General features: G+C 67.6%; 2 protein-coding genes across 13 annotated transcripts; one reads left to right on the top strand and one right to left on the bottom strand.

Annotated features, from left to right (window-relative positions):
• Positions 1–742: 742 nt before the first annotated feature.
• Positions 743–13,293, bottom strand: SHROOM4 (shroom family member 4). Of its 12 annotated transcripts, XM_069810724.1 has the most exons (10): positions 13,078–13,293; positions 9,392–9,543; positions 8,080–8,211; positions 5,543–7,532; positions 5,268–5,329; positions 4,261–4,860; positions 3,576–4,001; positions 3,307–3,493; positions 2,492–2,764; positions 743–2,413 (listed from the first exon to the last, which is right to left on the bottom strand). In XM_069810724.1, exons 1-10 carry the CDS (start codon positions 13,201–13,203, stop codon positions 2,144–2,146), a joined length of 4,218 nt encoding a protein of 1,405 aa, XP_069666825.1. In that variant the 5' UTR covers positions 13,204–13,293; the 3' UTR covers positions 743–2,143. The 12 variants fall into 12 exon arrangements, with proteins under 12 accessions (XP_069666825.1, XP_069666822.1, XP_069666823.1 ...); XM_069810721.1 differs by lacking the exon at positions 13,078–13,293 and having other exon boundaries at positions 2,492–2,758; positions 9,392–10,491; XM_069810722.1 differs by lacking the exon at positions 13,078–13,293 and having other exon boundaries at positions 4,261–4,827; positions 9,392–10,488.
• A 2,124-nt stretch (positions 13,294–15,417) lies between these two features.
• Positions 15,418–19,018, top strand: BMP15 (bone morphogenetic protein 15). The gene is made up of 2 exons (XM_069810684.1): positions 15,418–16,870; positions 17,397–19,018. Exons 1-2 carry the CDS (start codon positions 16,549–16,551, stop codon positions 18,170–18,172), a joined length of 1,098 nt encoding a protein of 365 aa, XP_069666785.1. The 5' UTR covers positions 15,418–16,548; the 3' UTR covers positions 18,173–19,018.
• Positions 19,019–22,047: the final 3,029 nt, after the last annotated feature.

The following is a 22,047-nucleotide window of genomic DNA, read 5'->3' as shown; positions in this document are numbered from 1 at the left end:
ACGTGCGTGTGCTCACACATACCTGCACTCATGCACCCACGGGCAGGCGTGCGCACGCGTCCACCCCCGTCTGCGTGTGCTCACACGCGTGTGCTTGTGCCACCCAGCGGCCGGCGCTGCCCTTGCACCGCGGCTCTCCCAGCCCTGCGCGGGGTCGTGGGGCTGCCAGGGGTGCACAGCGGGCCTGCGCTGCCCTGGCACGGGGAGAGGGTGCCAGGCCCCGCTCCGTGGTGCCCGGCTGGCACGCGGAGGCCCTGGGGCAGGCATTTGGCCAGCAAGGGAACGATGGCCATGCCCGCCTGCACCACCCTGCCGTGCTGGGGTGAACCAGGGCACCCCAGAGCCAGCTCAGCAGCAGCACTGCACCAACCCCCTGGGCACTGCCACCCTAACCGCCACCTCCCCGGTGCCACCCCAAAAGTTCCAGCAGCAATGTCATGGCTGTGAGTGCCAGGGACAATGCTACAACCGTCACCCAGGCATTGTGCCCCCTCCATGTGCCCCTGGGTAGGGGTGCAGGCACTGCCCTCTGCCCTGACCCAGCCTGGTAGCAGTGGGTGCAGAAGACACCCCTCCCCTGCGCACGGCTGCATTCCAGGCGCCTGCAGTGCCACAGGAGCATTTGGGTCCCAAGAGCTTGCCAGGGTTTGGCTCACCTCAGCTGGAGCATCCCCCCGACAGCAGGCAACCACCAGCTCCAATGCCACTGGCCGGAGATGCAGGGACAAACCACATGAAAACTCAGTTGTGCAGCTGCTGCTGCTCCTTTACTGTGAGAGAGGCACAATGGCATGCAACAAGGCACAGGCACAGGCACTGGCACTGGCACGCTGCCCTGGCACGGTGACCTGCTGAGAGCTGCCAGGCCCCCCTGAGAGCAGCATGTCCCCCAGCTCCCAAAGGGTGCAGTCTTTGGTCCTAGCAGTGTCCCCGGGCAGGCACAGGGGGTGGCTGAGATGGGGGGGCATGCAGGGCACCCCAGTCCTGCCAGGCACCATCCCAGGTAGGGCCAGGTATGTGTGGAGTGTAGTGTTCAAGAGCCTGGGAGGGACCACGTCAGGAGCAGCCACGTGGGGAGGATGCTGCAGTGACAAGCAGGCAGGTATGGGCGCTGCCAGCAAGCTGGGGCTGGGCTGCCTGGCTGTGGCCACCCCCAAAGGTGCTGGGGACCATCCTGCTTCCCCAAAATGCTTCCCCCCGCCTCGCCCCAAGCTGCTGCTGGTTGCATGAAACCCCTGTGCAAAATCAGCATCAAGGCACCTGCCTGCCCCATGGAGACAGACAGACAGCAGTGGGGCACGGGGGTCACCCAGCGTGAGGCTGAAGTGCTAGCTAGGGCTGCTGCAGCACAGAGGAGGGGAACAGGTACTCCATTTTGTCCTTAGTGTGGTTTTTTCCTCTATTAATCCCTCCTGGTGCTGACACAGAGGCTGGAAGCGAGGGCTGGATGAGGCTGGGTGGTCCCCATGCCCACAGCACTGGTGGCAAGGGGTACCCACAGACCCTGGTCTACTGCTCTCAGCACCCCAGCCCCTGGCAGGGCACTATACCGGGGCACCCACCACAGTGTCCCCCGGGAGAGGGGTCCACAGCACCTGCCTTGGCCCCCCTCGGTGTCTTGGGCCGGCAGGGAGGCGGTTAAGGACCTGCTAGCCAGGGCCATTGTTTTGGACACAATACAGAGGAAGAGGATGCTGGGGCCAAAATTCCTCCAGCTCCCACCGGGCAGATGGACAGAGCTGGACAAATACGATGGTTTAACCCTTCCAGGCACTGCATAGGGATGCGTCAGGGCACCCTGGGGGGTGTTTAAGGCGTGCAGTGCAGCACCAGCTGCGGGACAGGCACTGGTGTGCAGGACAAGGTGGAAGGACTCCCACAGGCACAGAAAGACCCGGGGGGGGGTGGCAGGATCTGTCCATCTGGTCCTGCTGGGTGGCTGTAGAGCCCAGCGCAGCTCTGTGGCATGACCCCCGCTGCCAGCACCTGGACTGGCACCCCCTCCCCTGCTCGGTAAACCAGAAAAATAAATAAAAGGCAGGGGCTGGACAGACAGATGCAGGGAGAGCCCCCAAGGGGCTGGATCTGCTTTGGCACCAAGCTGGGCTACGGCCAGGGTCCCGAGGGGAGGCCGGGCAGGGGGCTAGCAGCCCTTGGGGACCTGGCCAAGGCTCTCACGCAGGCACCGGAGCTGCTCCTGGCCCAGCTTGATCTTCTCCTCCAGCTCCCGCTGCTCAGCGATGAGGGCCGACTTCATCTTGACAAAGTGCTGGTAGTCCTGGAGGTGCTCGGCGGGCAGGTACCGCGCCACCATGGCACCCACTGCCTCCTCCCGCCGCCCCACGTGCTCCTTCAGCTCCTTGGCATCCTCCAGCTGCGCCACCAGCAGCCGCTGCTTCTCCCGCAGGGCCACCTGTGGGCAAGACTGGCAGTGTTGGTGGGGAGTCCCATGCCCCAATGGCCTGTGGGTGCTCCCTTGACCTGGGCCCACCTTGTCCTCGGTGGGGGCGTGCGGCCCCAGGCTGCCCAGGGCGGTCTCCACCCTGGCCAGGCGCCCCGAGAGGGAGAGCAGGAGGTTGACCACCTTGTCCAGGTCACCCACGAAGAGGCGGTACTTGTCGAACTCCCCTGGGGTGCAGAGGGCTTGCAGACGGGCAGCCACGTCCTCACCCAGCGCCCCGTTGGCACTGATGTCCTCCTGCAGCCCCCGCTGTGCCTCCCGCAGCACCGCCAGCTTGCGGCTCAGGCTCTCAATCAGCTGCAGCTGCCAGAGGGAAGGGTCAGGGGCAACTGGGGCCACCCCCTGTTGGGACTGGGGAACTGGCACAGGGGTGCAGGGGTGCCACGCTGCACTGGGCCCCACAGACCCTGACCATCTGGCAACGCCCCTGGTTCCCATGAGCTACCGGCAACGCCCCTGCTCCCTGCGAGCATCTAGCAATGTCTCAGACACTGTGAGCATATGGCAATGCCCCCAGTTCCCGTGACACCCAGTGATGCTCCTGGTCCCTGCAAGCATCTGGCAACGCTCCTGGTTCCCACGAGCATCCAGTGACACTCCCAGGCCCCTTAAGCACCCAACAATGCCCCTGCTCCTTGCAGGCATCTGGCAACATCCCAGCTCCTGTGAGCATCCAGCAATGCCCCTGGTCCCTGCAAGCACCCAGCAATGTCCCTGGTGCCCATAAGCAACCAATGATGCCCCAAGTCCCTGTGGGCATCTGGCAAAGCCCCTGGTCCCCATGAGCACCTGGTGATGGCAGCGGGGAAGCCCAAGGGCATCGTCCCCAGCAGTGCCCACTTTACCTTCTTTTCCACCAGCTCGTGGTCCACCTCCTCCTCCTCATCCTCTGAGCTCCCCTTCACCACCTCTGGCAGCTCCTTCACCTTGCCAAGCAGCTCAGCTTTGCCCGCTGCCGCACCATAATATGCCGGGTAAGAGGTGGAGCTGGCAGTGCTCCCGGGGGGTGGCGAGATGGGCTCGAAGCCCTGCCTGTGGGGACAGGGGCTCAGTGCCGGGGGTGGCGGGGTGCAGCCTATCCTCGGCACAGTGCCCGGTGCTGTGCCAGCCCTACCTGTCCTGCACCAGGGCCTCCAGGCGCCAGTCCTGCTGGAAACGCTCCCGCCAGGCCTGCCGCTCCCCCACCACCAGCAGCTCACCCATCAGCTCGGTGGTGGTGCCAAGGGGGGCCGAGGGGGCCAGGATGCTGGCCAGGGAGCGGTCCCTGCCCGCCACATCGCACAGCAGCTCCTCCGAGTCCACGCGGCAGGGCTGGGGCTGGCCGCCCTGGCAGCTTGCCCCCTCCACTGCTCCAGGGCTGGGCTTGGGTGCCTCCGGGGTGGCGGGGCCAGGGCCACCATGCAGGGGCAGAGAGCACTCACCCACCCCGCGGGGGCCAGCCCAGCCCCGCTCCTGGTTCCGACTGAGGCTTTGGGGCTGCTCCTCCATCTCCCAGGGGTGCTTCACCTTCAGCCGCTCCTCCCCGGCCCCCACTGCCCTGCTGACACCCAGCCAGGGGCACCCATGTCAGCTCCCTTGCCCACCCATGGGGAATGGGGACACGCAGGGCCATGCCCACTCTAGGGAAAGAGGTCAGGGATGTCCCCCACCCTGAGAAAACCCCACAGCCTGTCCCAACTGGTGGATTAGGATGCTCCGACGCAGGGTTCAAAGGGCCACATGGCCCCAAAAGCGACCCCGTGCCCAGGCTGTGCCCACAGCCCTGCTCCCACCCACCCCCATGCTGCAGCAGCACTTGCCTGCAAATCTCAGCGCTGCCAGGATCGGGCTCGGACGTCCTACGGAGTGATCCGGAGGGGTTGGGTCGGGGCCAGGCACCCAGTGGGGCAGGGGGGCGAGCAGCATGCCCCCGGGACCGGCCCCCCTGCTCGCCAGTGAGGCTCTGTGACCGCTCGCGCACAGCCTCAGCAATGCTGTGGGTCGGCACAGGGGCGGTGGTGAAGGCAGAGCCGTGCCCGGAACCATTCCGTAGGTGCTGGGACATCCGGCGCTGCCTGTACTTCTCCCAGTTGGGGGGAGGTGGGCGGGGAGGTGGAGGGCCCTTCTTTTTGGGGACGCCAGGGGGGTCCAGCTTGGCACGGAGAAGGTCCCTCTGGTCGCGGCCCCGGGGGCTGATGGGCTCCAGGTTGAGGTGGCTCTCGGAGAAGGCCCTGCCCCGCAGTGGGCGGTGCAGGGGGTCCGGGGGGCTCTCAGGGGAGCGGGCCAGGCGGTCGCCATCCCATGAGAGATCGTGCGTGGATGTGGCCCGGTAGCAGGATGGCCACTCCGGCTCGGCGCTCTCAAAGCAGGGGTGAAAGGGGCCGAGCCTTGGGAAGCCCGGTTGATAGCGGGAGAGCTCACTGGGGAGAGAAGGGGGCACCCGTCCCCCCCCAGTCACCCCCCCCAGCAGCTCACATCCACCCCTGCCTCATTTTCCCCAGCTGAACTCACCCACCCCCACTGGTGGGGAAAGCCCGGGCTTGCCTGGTGCCTCCGCACTGGGCACAGCCCCCTGCAGATGCCCCCAGCCCCCCAGGGATGGGTAAGGAGGGACCCCACCCCGCCATGGGCACCTCCTCACACCCCCGGGCCCCGCTTGCCCAAGGTGGCAGGAACCGCCACTTCGCAGGGCACAGCACAGCTGTAGCCGGGGCGTTAAGGGAGGCACGTTGTACATCACCAACCAAAATCACAGCAGTCCCCACACCTCACTGGCAGAGGTCCCCACCAAGGGGCATGCACATCCCGGCACCTGGCATGGGCTCACCTGATGGACTGACTGGCTTTCCTCGTTATCGCAGGTGGTTCCCACTCATCCAGAGGAAATTCCTGCGTGGGGGAAGGAGAAGGAGTGTGAAAGCAGGGTCAGCGTCCCCCTCCCCAGCACCACCCGACCCATCCCCATCCAGGTGCAGCAGGCATGCAGGGGGTTGGCAGGGCCCCTGGTGGGCAAGTACCCCCCACCCCAACCCAGGGTCATGCTCCAGGGGTGCGGGGTGGTGCCTGTGCTGCTCGCCGGCACAGTCCCAGGGGGTCACTCACCGGGACAAAAGCTCTCCGGGGGGGCCAGGCGTTGCTCTCCTCCCGCCCAGGGCGGGGGGCCGGGCAGCAGCAGTCAGGGCAGCGCACCCAGGGCTGGGGGTGGCAGCGGCAGGCGTGGCCACGGGGCAGCGGTGGGGGGCACAGGTCCCCCCCACAGTAGCGGCAGGGCTCAGGGCGCAGGGGAACCCCATAGGGGTAGGAGAAGCCCCGCAGGTACTCCAGCTCCCCTGGCCTCCCCAGCGGCTTGTAGCAGGGGGGCTGCTCCCGGCAGCAGTCGGCATAGGGGCCAGCAGAGCCAGGGCGGCCAGGCGAGGGGGGGCCATACGGCTGGTCCACGGAGAGGCGGCGAGCGTCCCGGCGCTCAGGGCCGGGGGGCTGGAAAGCACCAGGATCACCCACCGGGGGCTTGCCATGCCGGGGCGGCGCTGGCCGGCTGCTCTCCTCGAAGAACCGGCGGCGGTCGGCAAAGGGCAGGAGGACAGCCTCATCGCTGCCCTGTGGTGGAGAGCTGGGGTCCACTGGCCCCTGGCCATAGCCCTCCAGCTCACGGGGGCTGGGCGAACGCTGCGGCTGCAGCTTGCGCTCCGGGGACCAGCGCCAGTGGCCCTGGCCTGTTGGCATCACCCGCTCAGGGGACGGGGGCCCTTTGGGGACTGGCAGCGGGTCAGGGGTGGGGATGCCCCGGTCCCCCAAGCGGCCGGGGTTCCTGCCATCCTCGCTTGGCGTGGGGCTGAGATGCTCAGCGGAGGTGCGGGGTCCCTCCGCCGGCATGCTGCCCTCGGGGGGCTCCTCTGCCTCCTCCACCGGCTCCTCACCAGGCGGTGGGGCGCCAGGACCCCGGCTTTTCTGCAGCTGGGCCTTGCGTCGCTGGATCTCATTGCGCAGGCTGGTGGCAAAGCGGTCGCTGCGGCGGCGCATCTGAGCAGAGCGGTGGGGAGGACCCCCAGCCCGCCGACCCCCTGCCCGGCTCTCCTCCTGCGCCGGCCCTTCGGTGCTGCGCGCCGGGCTGGCACCCTGCCCATCCGGCCCACAGGCTCGCTGCAGGTCAGGGCAGCAGCGGCAAGGCGGCAGGCGGCAGCATGGCTCTGGGCAAAGGGGGGGGTCCTGGGCAGCCCCTGCAGCCCCCGGCCGGCTGTCCTCGGGGTGCAGCGGGGAGAGGGTCCAGCGGTGGCCATCGGGGGCTGGTGAGGCTCGCCCGCTACCGGTGCCCACCTGGAGGGAGCGGAGCTGGGAGGCCAGCAGCTGCTCGGGAGCACTGTGCCGGTGTGGTGCGTGGCCCTTGAGAGGGGACAGCAACGGGTCATCACCTGCTGCCACGGCATCCGGCACTCTGTGCAAACCACCGTCTGGGTACAGCTGATCACCAGGCTCTGTGCTTTCCCCCAGGAGTGGCTCAGCCGGGCACCGGTCCGGGTGGGAGCTCAGCATGTAATACTGGTCGGCAGAGAGACGGTCCTTCATGTGGTGCAGTGCCAGCGTCCTCCTGCCTGCTGCCTCCATCTCCCCATCCCGCTGGCAGAGGAAGGTGTCGGAGATCCACCGGCCCTTGGCATGCAGCATGTCCACCGACACCGACGCCCGGCGCCTATCCCCTCCACCAGCCGGGGCTGCCCGCAGGCTGTCCCTCCTGACAGGGGGCTGGGGGGGCACAGGCACTCGCCAGGCCTCAGGATGCCGGCTGGCAGGTGGCTCAGCGCCTGTGGTCAGGTAGCGCCCGTCAGGGGGCTTGCAGGGGCCTGGGAGGGCAGAGTCAACAGAGGCGGCTTCCTCAGGGCGGAGGGAGAGGGCGCAGTCAGAGGCGATGGAGCTGGCAGAGAAGGAGCTGTACGCTGAGTCCCGCTTGCTGTGGTACATGCCCTGGTCAACGGGTGAGGGGTCCCCTTCATAGTAGGCCTGGCCGGGCTGGTCCAGGCTCTCCATGCTCCCGATGGAGCTGCTCCGGTCGGTGCTGCAGTGCCGGGACAGCGGGTTCCACTGCAGGGACAGCTCGCTGCCGCCCGGCCCCACGCCAGCATTAGGGGCGCCTGCCGCCCCCTGCCCAGCTCCCTGCCAGCCCCTCCGATGGGCGTGAGATCCTGGGGAGCCAACACCCCACCACCACACACACACACACACACACCCACCCCTGGGACAGGGGGGCACAGGTGGGCACAGCCCCAACCTGCCCTTCAGCCCTGGGTCTGGGGGCAGCATGAAGGCTGCCCCGGCACTGGCAGCAGGAGCGGGCACAGGGACACAGGGCGTGCATGGCTCCGGCCACTCGGGACCTGCCCGTTCTGGCGGTGGGGGGGGCACTGGGACTCGGCAGCTCCTGGCCAGCTCCAGCGGAGCCACCGCCCCTTCCTGCCGGGAACCGGCGAGTAAACAGGCAGGGGAAAGGGCAGCGCGGCAGCAGGACGCGGGGGGATGCCCGACAGAGGCATGGGGCAAGTGAGCGAGCTTGCACCCTCCCCTCCCTGACCCAAGCAGGTGCCCCATCCGCCCCCTCCCCTTGCTCGGTCCCATGGGTGCCCCAGGGGGTGGGTCGGGGGTCTCACCTGACATCACACCCTGAGGGCCAGGAGAGGCTGAAGGCGTCAGCGGGGCAGTGCATGGCAGGGGCGTCGGGGCGGCTTTCGGCGAGCTTGGCCATGTGCCAGGAATGGGGCCGGAGGACGGGCACGTTCCTCCTGCCAAGAGCAACAGCGGGAGAGGACAAGAATGGGGAGGAAGCCGGGCCGAGGAACCGGGGCTGAAGTCACTTCCTACGGGGCTTCCTGTCCCCCCCAGGCCAGCGCCCGCCTGAGGGGGATGGCGGCGAGGAGGGTCCAGCCCTGCCAGCACCCGGTGCCGGGCAGGGGGATCCCACAGTTCCCCCCCGCTGCCAGGGCTCCCCTGTCTGCGGCATCCCTGCTGCCAGCATCAACAGGGGACCAAGGACGTGGCCCCAGCGCAGCCCCGCGGGCAATGCCCCGGCAAGGCAAGGGTCTCTGCTGGGACTGGACCAGCTCCGTGGGCACGCCAAGGGACCCTGGGGCCACATCCATGTCCCCACTGCAAGCCTGACTTTCCCTCCTTGTTCCTTGGTCCCTCAGCATCTGCAGCAAGCGCCAGCCACATCGCGTCCCCAGGGAGCAGTCCTGTGCCAGGCCCTGTCCCACTCCCCATGCCAGGCAGCCAGTCCCCATGCCATCGCACAAGCAGGCAGCGATGTCCAGTGCCACCACACAGACATACAGGCAGATGCCACCTCCTGTAACCCCCAAGCATCCGGTGCTGCCCTAGCATCCACCGGGTGGGCAGGGCGGGTGGCAGGGATGAGCTGTGGGGTCAGCACAGGGGTCCCTCCCCCCCCAGAGCCCTCAAACTCACCATAGATGATGCTGAGCCCCAGCACAGCCCCGTGGCACCCCGTGCCCTGCGCTGCTCCAGCCCCTGGGTGCTGCTGGAGCCCAGTCAGGATGCAGCCGGGGAGTGGATGCAAGTCGGGGGGGGGGGGGGGGTGGGGGGGTGGACACGACTGCAGAGCCCAGCCCTGCCTCTCCTTCCTTTCCCAGGCCTGCAGCACACAGGCAGGCAGGAAGGGAGAGGAGCGGCCACGCTCGAGGATACCGCCCAGCAAGGGGGTGGTGAGCCCGCCACACTGCCCCAGCTCTGCTGGTGGCACACTGGGTTGGGGAACCCCCACTTACCATGGGGTGCTGGCAGCCATGGTGGGGCTGCCCCCAACCCATCCCAGCACAGGACACCTCCAGGCTGGGCTGGAGACAGGGACACCACCAGGCTCCAGCCAGTCCCCCGAGCAGGTGAAGCCCCCCCGCCCTTGGCACCACCACCCCCTCTGCACCCCCCACCCGCAGTGCTGCCAACCTGCGGACGATCATCTTCAGGGTACGGTAGGAGCCCTTGATGAGGATCAGGGCCTCCTGGCGGGACCCATACAGCGGTGTCCCACTGATGTTCACCAGCTCGTCGCCTGGCTGCAGCCGGCGGGAGAGCGCGGCCTTGCCCCCGTCCTCCACCTGGGCAACAAAGAGGGGTGTCAGGGGGGGCACGGCCCCCCAGAACACCCCAGGGGGTGTGCCGCTGCCACCAGGTGCCAGGGGAGAAAGAGGCTTCAGAAAGGGGCTGCCTGCGCCCCAGGCACCACGGAGGAATCTGCGGCGCCAGGCTCCCCCCCTGTCCTGGTCACATGAATTTCTGAGCAAGGAAAGGGCGGGGGGGGGGGGGGCAGAAGAAAAATGTCCCATCCCAGCAGATTCCCCCGCAGGCGCGGGCAGCACAAGGGCCCTTTGTCCAGCACACATGCCAGCCCCCCGCCACTGCTCCCAGCCCCACATCGGCCCTGCCCGGGCATCTGCGGTTATTTCGATGCCTGAAGGATGCCATCATGCCATGTGCACCCAGGGGAGCCAACAGCAAGGGAATCGCTGAGGTGTGCCTGGCCCTGGCACATGCCTACCCCATCCTGGCACCCATGGCCGAAATGAGCCTAGTACCCCATACCACCACAGCTTGGAGGACACAGGGCCATGGTGCTGCCAGCACAGAGGGGCCCCAGCCCATCCCCTCTGCCCCAGGAGGTAGGTGCAGCATGGGCAGCCCTGGGATGAACAGTGTCCAGCTGGGGTAGGCAAAGCGCCTGGTGCTGGCACTGATTTCTGCCCATCCTGCTGCTCCTGATGGCCGGGGATTGCCATGCCCAGCACCTCACACCGCAGGGCTGGCAAGTGAGCCTGGCTGCTGGGCTGCATGGTGGCAGTGGCACAGGGCATGCAGGTGTGTGGGGCAGGACCTGCGGTGCCCCATGCCCCCATGCCCAGCGTGGATGTGGAGCCAGACCTGGCCAGATCCTACAGCCAACACAGAGTGACAGGCCGAGCTGGCCTGGCCCCATGCCGGGGCTCCTGCGCCCACCCTGCCCGTGGGTTCCTCACCCTGCCCTGCCATTCCTGGCCTGATGGAAAAATGAGCTCTGCCTGCAGTGCCCACAGTGCGAGCTCTGCCCACAGTGCCCACAGTGCGAGCTCTGGAGCACAGCCTGGGTGGCAGCCAGGCCCCAGTGCCATGGCTCCCCAGCAGGCTGGCCACACGCACGTGCCAGGCAGGGCTCAGGGGGCATCCTGCTGCCCATGGGCGACACAGCACCAGGGGGAGCCAGGCAGGGACAGCCAGGCCTCCTGCCCAGCCCAGCACTGCCCCATGGCTCGGTTGTGCCCAGCACCCCACAGCTCTCCCATTTTTGGGGGGACCTGGGGATTGCAATGCCATGCCCAGGCTGGGCACAGCCCAATGCGCCTGCCTGTGCGGGCAGGCTGCCCTTCCACCCAGGAGTTAGCTGTGGGGCTGCCTTCCAGGCACTGGCCCCCAGCTGTCTGCAAGGGCTCCCAGTCCCACCATGCACTTGCTGGAGCACCCAGGTTTAACCCCTGCCACGCTGCTGCCCACCACCAGGCAGCTCTGGCAGAGCAGGCAGACAGGGCAGGCTGCACCTTCACCCCAGTCTTCTGCCCAGCCACGTGCCCACCCTGTCCTGCCTGTCACAGCCATGGGGCTGAGTCAGTGGTGACGCGTCCTCCCCCAGTGCAGGACACCACCAGGGCTGCACCCACGTCTGGGCCACCACACGCGCCGGGATGGGCACAGCTTAGCCCTGGCATCGCTCACCAGGAGCTAAATTTGGCACAAACAGCCCCTTGTTCTGCCTTCACCACCATTGAAGTCAGCGCTGGCAGCCAAACCTCGCTGCCTGCTGCCCTGCCTGGCCAGGCCAGCCCCAGGCACTTCCCCAACACCACCCCTGGTGTTCACTCTGGGCCCTAATGGTGGGCACCAGCTGGCTCACAGGAATAATCTGCCTGCCCCAGAAGAGACTTGTCTTAGAAGCAGTCACAGCCACAGCAGTGCCTGAGCTGTGCCCACCCTGCCCCATGCAGACCTCCCTCCTTGCCCCTGATGTACCCAGAGGGCCCTGTGCCGGGGGTCGCTCAGCAGCCCCATGGAGGGCCCAGAGCCCACACCAGCCCCGCTATGGGACTCTGCCACAGGAAGGGATCCCGCCTGGAGTGGGCTCAGAGACCAAACTGTGTCACCAAGCACCGAGACCCCCTTCCCCTTTACGGCGCGGGGCCCGGGGCCCCCCGCACTGCAGGCAGGGGCTGCCCCCTCCCCGCATGGGCCGGGACGCACACACCTCGGCCCGGCCGCAGCGGCGGCGGAGCGGGCGCCCCGGGGGACCCTCCCCTGAATGCACAGAGAGCTGGAACAAGCCCCCTTTGTCTGCAGAGCACACGCGGTGGCAGCGGCACGGCCCGGGGGGCGCGGGGGCCGGCACCCCCCGGCCCGCAAGGACACCTCCCCCCCCCCCGTTCTCAGCAGCGGTGGGGACTATCCCCTGCTGCCCCCCCCCATCGCCTCCTCCAGCAGCCGGCAGACCCACCGGGACCCACCGCCTCGAGGCCCTGCAGCGAGTCGGGGGGCGGGCGGCGGGCTCCCCCCTCCGCCCCCGGCAGGGCCCCCGGCTCCCCCCCGCCGGCGGTGCCACCCCAGGGCGCAGGGCAAGGACCGGAGCCACTCTTCCAGCTCCCCCAGCCAGACCACGCTGCCCGCGTCCCGGCGCGGGGCGTGGAGGGCCCCGGGGGGGCAGGCAGCCCGGCTCGGGGCAGGGAGGCAGCCCTGGGGCCGCGGCGCAGCCCGGCCCGCCAGCACCCTGGCCCCGGCAGGACGGTGGCACCGGGCGGGCAGGCGGCCAAACCACCCGGTGACAGGGGCTGGGCCGGGCTCCACGGGGGGACGGGGCGCTGGGGCACCCCCGGCTGCTGCCCGGCTTCCAGCGCGCTTCCCGGGAGGGTGATGCCCCGGCGGGGCCACGGGAACCGGCGACCCCCTGCGCGGCGGGACGTCGCGGCCGTGGGGCCCCACCCGCGCGCTCCCCGCTCCCGGCTGCGGAAGGAACGCGGGCGGCCGGGCCCTGCGCCTGCACCGCTCGGCACCGCACCCCGACACCAGCCCCCCCGTCCCGGGCACGGCCCTGCCCAAGCGTTTCGGGGACGCCGGGACGGGACGGGGCGGACTCCGGTCCCACCCGCCGTGGCCCCCAACGTCCCCGCAGAGCCCAGTCCCGGGGGTGCCCGTGGGCGCGGCACGCGCGGGTGGGCACACAAAGGGGGGCTGCCCGCCCGCCCGCCGCCCGGCTGCGCCACGGGGGACGGGACCGGGGGGGACGTGGGGGCCGCCCCCGCCGCCGGCCCAACGGATGTGCCGGAGGAATTTCTTCCTGCCGCCGGGCCTGGGCTGTCCCTCCGCCCCCTCGGCCCCCACGGCCCCCGCTCCCACTCTCCCCCGCGGCTCGGGGTGGCGGGTCGCGGGGGGACGTGGATGCGGGTGACGGCCCCGCCCCCGCCCCGCCGCGCCGGGACACGCGACCCCACGGCCGGGGCTCCCAGCGCCGCCGCGCACCGGGTGTCTCCCCGCGTCCCGCGCCCCGCCACGGGTCGGAGGCCCCTCGCGGGGGGACGCCGCGGAGCCCACGCGGGACCGCGCCCGGCGGCGCCTACCTTGGAGACGATGAGGGGCTCGCCGTGCTCCAGCCCGCCGCGCAGCGTGAAGCCCCAGGGCGCGCCCCCCTGCAGCTGCACGTGCACGTACTGGGGGGCGCCGGGCCGGCCCTCGGCCCGCTCCATAGCCGCTACCGCTGCTGCTACCCCCCCATCCCGGCCCGGCCCGGCCCGGCCCGGCCCCGCACGGCGGAGGAAATGACACCCCCGCCCGCCCGGGCTGAGCGGCGCGGAGCCGAGCGGCGGGGCGGGGCGGGGCCGGCCCGGCACCGGGGCTGCTCCGCCGCCGCCAATGAGGCGCGGGGGGACGGCGGCGATCGGCTCGGCACGGCCCGGCTCGGCAGGGCAGGACACGGCTCGGCGCAGCTCGGCATGCCACGGCTGAGCACGGGTCATGGCACAGCTTGGCATGGCTCAGCTCATGGCATGGCTCGGCACACAATGGCACAGCACAGCACCATGCTACTCAGCTCAGCTTGGCTTGGCACGGCACAGCTTGGCCCAGGGACATACACTGCGCTGCTTGGCTCAGCTTGGCACAGCCCAGCCAGCATGGTTCGACTCAGTGCAGCTCAGCCCAGCATGGCATGACATGGAGGGCTGGCACAGTTCAGTTCAGCACAGCACAGCACAGCTCAGCCCAGCTCAATTTGCCTCAGCTCAGCGTAGGATGGCAATGGGGCCAGCATCGGTTGGCTGGCCCAGCATGGCTTGGCGCAGCATGGTTCAGTGCAGCATAGCTGGGTTGGCACATTCTGGCTTGGCCCAGTTCAGCATGGCACAACACGGGGCTGGCACGGTTCAGTTTGGTACAGCATGGCACAGCCAGGAGCCTGACCTGGTTTGGCTCCACTTGGCCTGGCCCAGTTTCACTCAGTGCAGTTCAGCTCGGGTTGACATGGACAAGCAGGGCTGGCACAGTTCAGCTCGTTACAGCATGGCCTGGCCTGGCTTAGCTTGGCCTGGCACCGTTCAGCACCATACAACCCAGTTTGGCCCAGCACAATATGGTGCCGCCAGGGACCAGCACCATTAGGGCCAGCTCAGCACAGCTCAGCCTGGCACAGCTCAGCTTAGGACAGCTCAGCCCAGCATGGCAGTGCGGCGTGGCTGGTAGTTTGCCAGTGCTCACGTGAGTGCGAGGGGGTGCCTGCTCGAGTGGCAGTGGGGTGATGCAGCACCTGCCACAGCTCCCCAGGGCAGGAGGCTCCTTGCGGCACCCCACCCCAGCAATCACGCTGGCGCCCTGAGCCCCGCTGCCTGCGGGCGAGCACACGCTGCCGGCTCCTGTCTGGCCTGCCCGTTCTGGCCCCCACCCTGTCCTGCTGGGCACCGTGGGGCACGCATGGCAGTATGGCTGTGCTTCACCTCCACCTTTCCCCCACCGGGTCCAGGAGAGGCTGCTGTGCCCCTTTGGGGAAACTGAGGCAGGGGAAGGTGGCAGCAGGCGGCAGCTGGGGGCGGTGGGAGTGGATCGGCACTGGTTCCCCGGGGAGCCCAGGAGTCCTGCTCCTCCCCTTCCCGCCCGGGGCCCCGGCTCTTACTCATCTCCTTCCCAGACAGCGCAGCCAGCCCAGAAAGCTCTGCCCTGCCAGCAACGCCTGCGGCCCCCCGGCTGCCTGCAGGCTGGGCAGTGCAGCGCCGCGGCCCGGGAGGGTGGGCTTGCTGTACCAGGTTGGCGAGGTACACCCGGGGTTGCTCAGCCCCTGCACAGAAGGGTCCCGTGAGTTTTTCTTGGCAGCCCCCAGTCCACCGGTGCCTGCCTTGAACCCTGCCCAGCCCTGCCCAGCCCAGCTGCAGGCAGCCTAGTACATGTGCCCTGTCCTTGCACCAGGGGTCCCAGGGCAGTCCCATGGGGATGGGGCAGTCCCTGGGCTGTTTGTGGAGCTGGAGCCTACCCTCCTTCGCACAGCCTCGACATGTCCATCCCGGCCTGACTCTCCTGCTCTCCCCCGTGGCCCTGCCACCCCCCTCACTGTGCCCCCCACTCATGGCTGGCTCCTGCCATTCCTGGACTTTTCCCAGCTTCCACCAGGCTCGGCTGCCCCCGTGCCCTTTCCCAAATGAGTAACCAGGGCTGCCTGGCCAGGCGTGAGGGCTCTGCACCCTGGCTCATCACGTGGCCCCACACCCCATTAAGCACCTCATTCCCCCCTGCACCCCCCCATATGGCCCTACCAGCCCTTATTGCTGTGCCCGGCTGGCACTGGGAAGGGTGGGCAGCACCCAGGGCAAGGCAGGCATCAACACACCTCCCCCAGCTCCCCCTGTATCCCTGTGCCTGCACCAGTGGTTCCCAACCAGAGTGTCCACCCCCTCCAGCCCCCTCCAGCCCAGCAGTAGAGCAGCAGTGTCCTATGAGGCTGGGCACTGCGCCAGTTGCTCTGCCGGGGGCATGGGCTGCGGCTGCCCGCACCCTGCTCTGTGGTGCACCCCTGGAGTCTGCCTCGGGCAAGCACCACGGAGCCACTGAGCAGCACTGGGGCTGGGGGGCAATGTCCCCTGGGAGGGCAATGCCTCAAATGACCCGTGCCAGCAAGAGGGTGGGCATGACTGTTGCAATTCCTCAGCCTTGGGCAGGTGCTGGCAGAAAGACCTCTGAGCTGGGACTGCCAAGCCCAGTGAAGCTGCGGGCATGGTGCTGCCCGCGGTGTGGGTACCACCGGCTGACCCAGCCACACTCAGTGCCGCTGGGTTCCAGGTCGCTCTGCCCAGCTGTGTGCCCCAGTGCCGCGGTCCCTGGGCTTGATGCCCATCTCTCAGCCAGGGAAAGTGAGGCACTGGGCAGCCTGGCTGTGCCATGGGGCCAGGTCTGGGAGCAGACCCCCAGGCTCTGTGCCTGCTCTGGGCAGTGCATACCAGCTTGCAGCAATGGGCACGAAGATGCCAAGCCCACTGCCAGAGAGTTGGCATGGGGTGGAGGGGAGCTGGAGGGGCTCTCACGGCAGCGGAGCATGCCGCTGGCCTCTAGCCCCCCTCCCCTGGGACCCAGGGAGTTCCTGGCCCTTTAAACCCTGATTGGGGCCATGCCTTTAAAATGGGCCCTGGGGTCCAGGACCTCTTACCCTGCAGGAGGAGGCTGGCCAGAAGCAGGTGGGCTGAGCGAGCTGGTCCTCCCCACCCACCCCACTTCACTCTCCTTCCCCACTCCCCTGTCCTGGCACCTTTACTGCCCCTGTAGCCAGGCTCCTGGCTGGCTGGCTTTGCCCCTGGTCTGGGTTGTAGTCTGGAATTTGCACCTCTTTTTGCATAGAGCCCCCCTGCCCCCCACTTTTCTGTTCCTGTGCTAAGCTGAAGCAGCTGGCATGGTTATCCTGGCTTGATAGCAGCTGGCAGCACCCTGGGGTCTCCTTTTGCTGGTGCCTGAGACCAGCCCTGTCTTTCCAGGGGGAAGAAGCATGACTGCAGGCTCCCCCTAATCCTGCTGCCAGCCCTGCCTTGCCCTGCTCACCCCCCCCACCCCCATCTATCATGGCTTTGCTCCATCCCTTCACCAGCCTCCTCCTCCTCCTCCTCGCTGTGCTCCTTTCCTGGGCTGCAAACCGGTCTCTGCTGCCCCCCGGCTCCCTGCCTGCCGTCCCCCCCCTGCCCCTTCTGCAGGCCCTGCAAATGCAGGCACCAGACAGCTGGGACTGGCGAGCAGGGCCAGCAAGTGGGCAGCCCCTGCGCTACATGCTGAACCTGTACCGGCATGCCGCTGACCGTGAAGGGCGACCCCGCCGTGGCCGCAGCCTCGGCACCAACACAGTCCGCCTGGTCCAGGCCGGTTCCCATGGGGGTCAGCCCTGGGCAGGTAAGGAGCAGGTGGGCACCAAGGGCGGTACGGGGACTTAGCAGAGCCAGTGGGGTGAGCTTGAGCCCTGCCTTCCTCCTTCCCCCTCTTTCCAGTGTCACAGCCAGGGCTGGCATGTCCTGTGCCCTGTGGGGCTGCCCTTGGCCATAGGATCCCCCTTGGCAGGGGGCTCAGGCTCTCCCTGCCGCAGGGGTGAGATGGGCAAGGGCATCACTAGCCCCCCATGCCCCTCTCCCCTTCCCATCCTGACTGATGCTGTGCCAGGCCAGTGGTGTTGGTGCAGAGGATGGGAATTGTCCCAGCTACTCTGCCCTTTACCCCGCCGGTAAGCTGCAGCACATGGCTGCTGCTTGCTGAGGCTCCTGCCTTGCGCTGGGGCACCTGGCTGTCGCGGGCTTTGAGGGTGGTGATGCTACAGGCTCTGCTGCGCTGTGCGGGGGCTGTGGCAGCACCATGGGAGAAGGCTGTGCTGGCATGGTGCCTGCTGTGCCATACTAGGGGGGCACTGACTGCTGCTTCCCCGCAGGTCGCTGGTATGTGCAGCCCCTCACCTACCGCCTGGAGGGCCAGCCTGATGCCGAGCACCTCCTCCGAGCCACCGTGGTCTACCTGCCCAGCCTGCCGCTGGCCCATGGTCGCCTTCTCTGTGCCCTGGAGCTGCTGACCACCAGTGAGGCACCTGCAGCTCTGCTCAGCCCTGCTGCCCATCCCCGCCATGGCTGGGCCGAAGTGGACGTCACCCCCTACCTGGTGCTGGGGAATGGCAGTGCAGTGAGCCTGGTGCTGCAGCATGTCTGTGTGCGTGCCGGTCGGGCAGGGGGCCGCGATGCCCCAGTGGCCCCCAGCCACCCCTTCCTCCTCCTCTACCTCAACGACACCCAGGCTGGCCTGGCACCTCCAGCAGCAGAGCCCCACCGGCACCGGCGTGACACAGGGACGCTGGCCCATGACCTGCCCAGCTACCTGCGGGAGCAGGGAGGGGAGAAGAGTGACTGTTCCCTGCGCCCCTTCCCTGTCAGCTTCGCCCAGCTGGGCTGGGACCACTGGATCATTGCTCCCCACCGCTACAACCCGCGTTACTGCAAGGGTGCCTGTCCCCGCCTGCTCCGCTACGACTACCATGCACCCAACCATGCCGTGGTGCAGAGCTTCGTCCATCAGCTGGTGGATGCCAACGTGCCCCGGCCCTCCTGTGTCCCCTACCGCTACAGCCCCATCAGTGTCCTCATGATCGAGCGCGACGGTGGCATCCTCTACAAGGAGTATGAGAACATGATTGCTGAGTCCTGTACCTGCCGGTAATGCCCGCTGCCCTGGCACATCACCCCCAGGCTCTGCCTGTCCCTGCTGGATCTGGACTTTAGGGTTTGTCTTGCTCTGCCTGGGGTGGGTTCGTCCCCCCTCCTTGCATGGTGCTGCTCTGTGGGAAGGTTTTACAATGGCAGTTTTATGTAAATTGTAGGTTTTTAAAGGCAGGAGCCTGTGCTGGGGCAGTTGCCCCGTGGCATCTGTCCTTCCTGCAGCCCCACGGCCACTGCCTGTTTTTGGGGGGCAGGGGGGCTTTGCCTGATGCTCCCAGAGAAGAGCTGGGTCCCTGGACTGGAGCACAAAGCTCTTAATAGGTGGCTGGGGGTCTCTTGATGGAGCCAGGGCAGGAAGGGCAAGTGGTCCAGGTGTCCCCATGCTTGGCACCAAGCTGGTGCCATCAGTATCTGCTGCAACCCTGCCTGTGGGATTCCTTCCCAGCTCACAAGCACCCCATCCTGTCTAGTCCCAGCTGTAGCGGCATCTCACCCAGCTGGGAATTGGGCTGTGGGGGGAAAAGCCCCTCTCCTCCCCTGCAGTTCTGCTCTGGGGGGCTGTGAAAACTGGAGGGACCTGAGCTGCTAGCTCTGCTCCCAGTAGTGGGGGCCAGGCAGCTGCCTGTGCTGGGCTCTGCCCACTGCTTCCTCTGCCACCCCTGTCCTTCACCTCTTTGGCTTGCCCTCAAGCAGGGCTTGGGTCTCATCCTATCCCAGGGGTTGGACCCCTGTCGCGGTGTCCCTCTGCCTTCTCGCACCCTTGCTGTCCCATAGGGCTTGGGCTCTGCTGGGCTTTCGGCCTGTTCCTGGAGGGGTCGGTCCCACTCCTGGCACCCCTGCCACCTGTCTTTCCTCTATTTATTGCTGACTGTGTAAATAAATAAATTGATGGATTTTGCTAAAGACCATCTGGGCTTGTTCTTGCTCTGTCCCCGGGGTGCAGTGGGTGCCCCCGGGACAGGCTAGCATAGACTGTGTCACTGTGCAGCCACCCTTGTGCCTGCACTGGAGGGGATGGGTGCTGCTCCCTGCAGTGTGCAGGGTGTAAATCCCAGCTGGTTGAAGCAGGAGCTGGGAAAAGAGGCTCCCCTGGAGTGTAGACCTGCCCTGGTGCAGGGGAGACCAGATGTGGCTGCAGGCAGCTGCCTCAGTGGGGCTGGGGACAAGAGATATGCCACATCCCTCTATATGGGGCAGCTCCTGGGGAGCCTGGGCTGTCTGTCACTGTGGCCAAAGCATTCAGCTGCCAGGGTTATTTTGGGAAGGTGTCTGTAGGCAAACCTGCCTGTTCCTGGGCACGATGCCCTGTGTTTGCAAAGCTGGGGCAAAGTTCCCCTTCTTTGAGCAGCGAGGCATGGGTGGCAGTTGTAATCCTTGTCCCCAATGCTTGGTGGCACTGCCACCTGCCAGCTGGGTACTGCCTCTGCATCTGCAGCTCATGGCTCTTGCTAGGGTCTCATCTCTTGCTTTGCCTCCAGCCGCATCTGTTATTGCTGGTCTGAGCTCCATGGGGATGTTTCAGCATTCCTTCTGTCCTGTGGGTGTTTGCTGTGGGGCAGGGTGTTGCCAGCCCCCATCCCTCCCCTACCCACCAGCCCCAGACTTTCTCCCCTATCCTGGCAGAGTGAGAAGCTGCAGAGCCCCAGGCTCCTCTCCTGCCCCTTGTCCCCAGTTGGCTGCATCCTGGCCCTCTCCAGCCAGGAGGCTGTGGAGAGGGGAATGTCTTCTGCTTTTTTGGAAGCTCGCAGACTTGACCCCGCGGGAAGATTTTTCCCTTGTCAATCATTAAGCGTGCAGTGTTGACTCATCCAGGCGAGTGATGATGAAAGGTATGGGAGCTGGGCACACTCAGCTCTGGGCACCACTGGATGCCAGCGCCCGGTGCTGCACCTGGCAGGGACCCACACCCCAGCCTGCTGTGGGCACCCCTTGGACCTGCTGGGTGCCTGGAGGCAGGTGGCCACTGAGGTTTGTCTGTCCCAGCCCTGTGTCCTCATACGCACCATGCTGGTGGGCTCTTGTGCCTGTTGGGCTGGACTGCTTCCCAGGGCACCCCCAAGCACTGAGGGGCTGCTCGAGCAGTGTAATCTCCTCTGCACTGGTGGCGGGGCAGGCACTGCTAAAGGGACGTTCAGGGAAAGAGCTGCTGTCCCCGGCTGACCCTGGCACTGTGCCTGTGTCAGTGCTGGGGCTGCCAGGGCAGAGCTGGGTGGAGGGTGCAGGGCCCCAGCCCAGTGCCATGGTGCACCTTGGGGGGTGGCTTTTCCTGCAGGTCCCACAGCTGTGTGAGCCCCTCTGGCACAGCCTGGCACCCCACTGGCACCAGCCCTGCGGGGAGCACCAGGAGCCCTGGCTTTGGGGACATGTCCCCACCCTGTGATCTGGCAGGGGTCTTGCCTGCAGGGCTGCTGGCCGTGCTGGGGGCTGCACCGGCCCCCTGCTCTCCCCCAGGCCAGCCAGCACATCCCTGCCCCTTCCTGCACCACTCCCAGCCCCTTCTCCTGCCCCAAAACCCCCACTGGGGCTTTGCTCTGTCTCCACCGGGTCCCCATTCACTACCCCTCCTGCTGCCCATCCCAAGTGGGCACTGCCACCTTGCACACCCCATCCTCTGTGGTGACACCAGGCAGGGAGGGGGTGACCTGCTCCACATGCCCTAGCAGTGTTGGGGCAAATCTGGGCCAGGCATGGCATTGGGGCACCAGGTGTGGAGTTCACTCAGCTGCAGAGTGCAGCTGCCCCCCGGGCACCCTGCTGGGGGCTGTAGGTGGAGGCAGATAGTGATGCCCAGGCACCGGACACGTCATGGGTGCCCCATAGATGCCCCACAGAGTTGCTGGCAGCCCCCAGCTGGGGGGGGAGGGGGGCGCAGGGAGTGACAAGGGGCTGTCCCGCCACCTGGGGCCACTCAAATATTTGTGCAGGGCCGTGACCGGGGAGGAGCAGTGCCCAGTGGAGGCACCAGACGGTGGAGTTGACGGCACCATGGCAGCCTCAGCCCCAGTCGCACCGGACACTGGCAGAGGTGGCAGGGCCAGCGGGGCCCCCCATGCCCCCCTGAGCACTGCCACTGGCCTGGTGCTGCTCCTCTCCCTCCTCTTGCTTCTCCCAAGCTCCCTCCAGGTGGGTCCGGGCACAGGGGGCGGGCGCTGGGGGCCGGGGGGCTCAGCACCTGCCCCCCTGCCCCATCCACCCGTCTGGGTGCTACAGGAGCCCCAGGGGTCAGGGGGGCACGTGGCCCCCCGGCTGCCCCGCATGACACCGTTCTGGAGGATGGTGGGCAGTAGACCCCTGGGTGCCCACTGCCGGCACAGCCTCGAGTGCGTCACCAGGGCCTGCAGGTGAGCAGAGACCCCTGCCCATCCCCCGTGTCACCCCCTGCCCAGCCTAGCCTGTGTCCCTGGGACCCTGCATGTATCTCCATCCCCACAGTGTCTCCAGCCCTGGGACCCCCCATGTGCCCCGATGCCCCCGGCTGTGGGGCCCCACAAGTACCCCAACCCCACCAGCGTCCTCAGCTTTGGGAGTTCCCCACTCTGGGACCCCCCCACCCCTACACCACTCCCCGTTGCCCTCAGCCCAGGGACCTCCCGTGCACCCCAGTCCCAGTGTCTCCCAGTCTCAGTGCCCCCAGCCTGGGCACCCCCTGTGACCAAGCCCCAGAAAAGCCCAGCTTTGCCCCCCACCCCGGGTGCCCCCACCCCAGCGATGGGATTCTGGCACAGCATTCATGGCTGCTCTGCCTCACAGGGCCGGGCGCTGTGCCCCACCACAGTATGAGTGCTGACAGCCACCAGCAACCCCAGGAAAGTCCACCCTGTACTGGGACCACCGGAGACCGGGGTGCGCCATGTGCTCACTGCCGAGACAGGACTC

The sequence above is a fragment of the Haliaeetus albicilla genome, chromosome 23 (genome assembly GCF_947461875.1).
Source record: "Haliaeetus albicilla chromosome 23, bHalAlb1.1, whole genome shotgun sequence".
In the NCBI taxonomy this organism is placed as follows: Eukaryota; Metazoa; Chordata; class Aves; order Accipitriformes; family Accipitridae; genus Haliaeetus; species Haliaeetus albicilla.
This window is presented reverse-complemented; position numbering and strand designations above follow the sequence as displayed.

Excerpts from the sequence above, each read along its gene's own strand:
- BMP15 (XM_069810684.1), top strand. The coding sequence starts at position 16,549 with ATGGCTTTGCTCCATCCCTTCACCAGCCTCCTCCTCCTCCTCCTCGCT. Across the intron at positions 16,871-17,396 it reads TGGGGGTCAGCCCTGGGCAG|GTCGCTGGTATGTGCAGCCC; the intron begins GTAAGGAGCAGG and ends GCTTCCCCGCAG.
- SHROOM4 (XM_069810719.1), bottom strand. The coding sequence starts at position 9,861 with ATGTGGGGCTGGGAGCAGTGGCGGGGGGCTGGCATGTGTGCTGGACAA. Across the intron at positions 2,765-3,306 it reads ACGAGCTGGTGGAAAAGAAG|CTGCAGCTGATTGAGAGCCT; the intron begins GTAAAGTGGGCA and ends TCCCTCTGGCAG. Across the intron at positions 2,414-2,491 it reads ACGCCCCCACCGAGGACAAG|GTGGCCCTGCGGGAGAAGCA; the intron begins GTGGGCCCAGGT and ends TCTTGCCCACAG.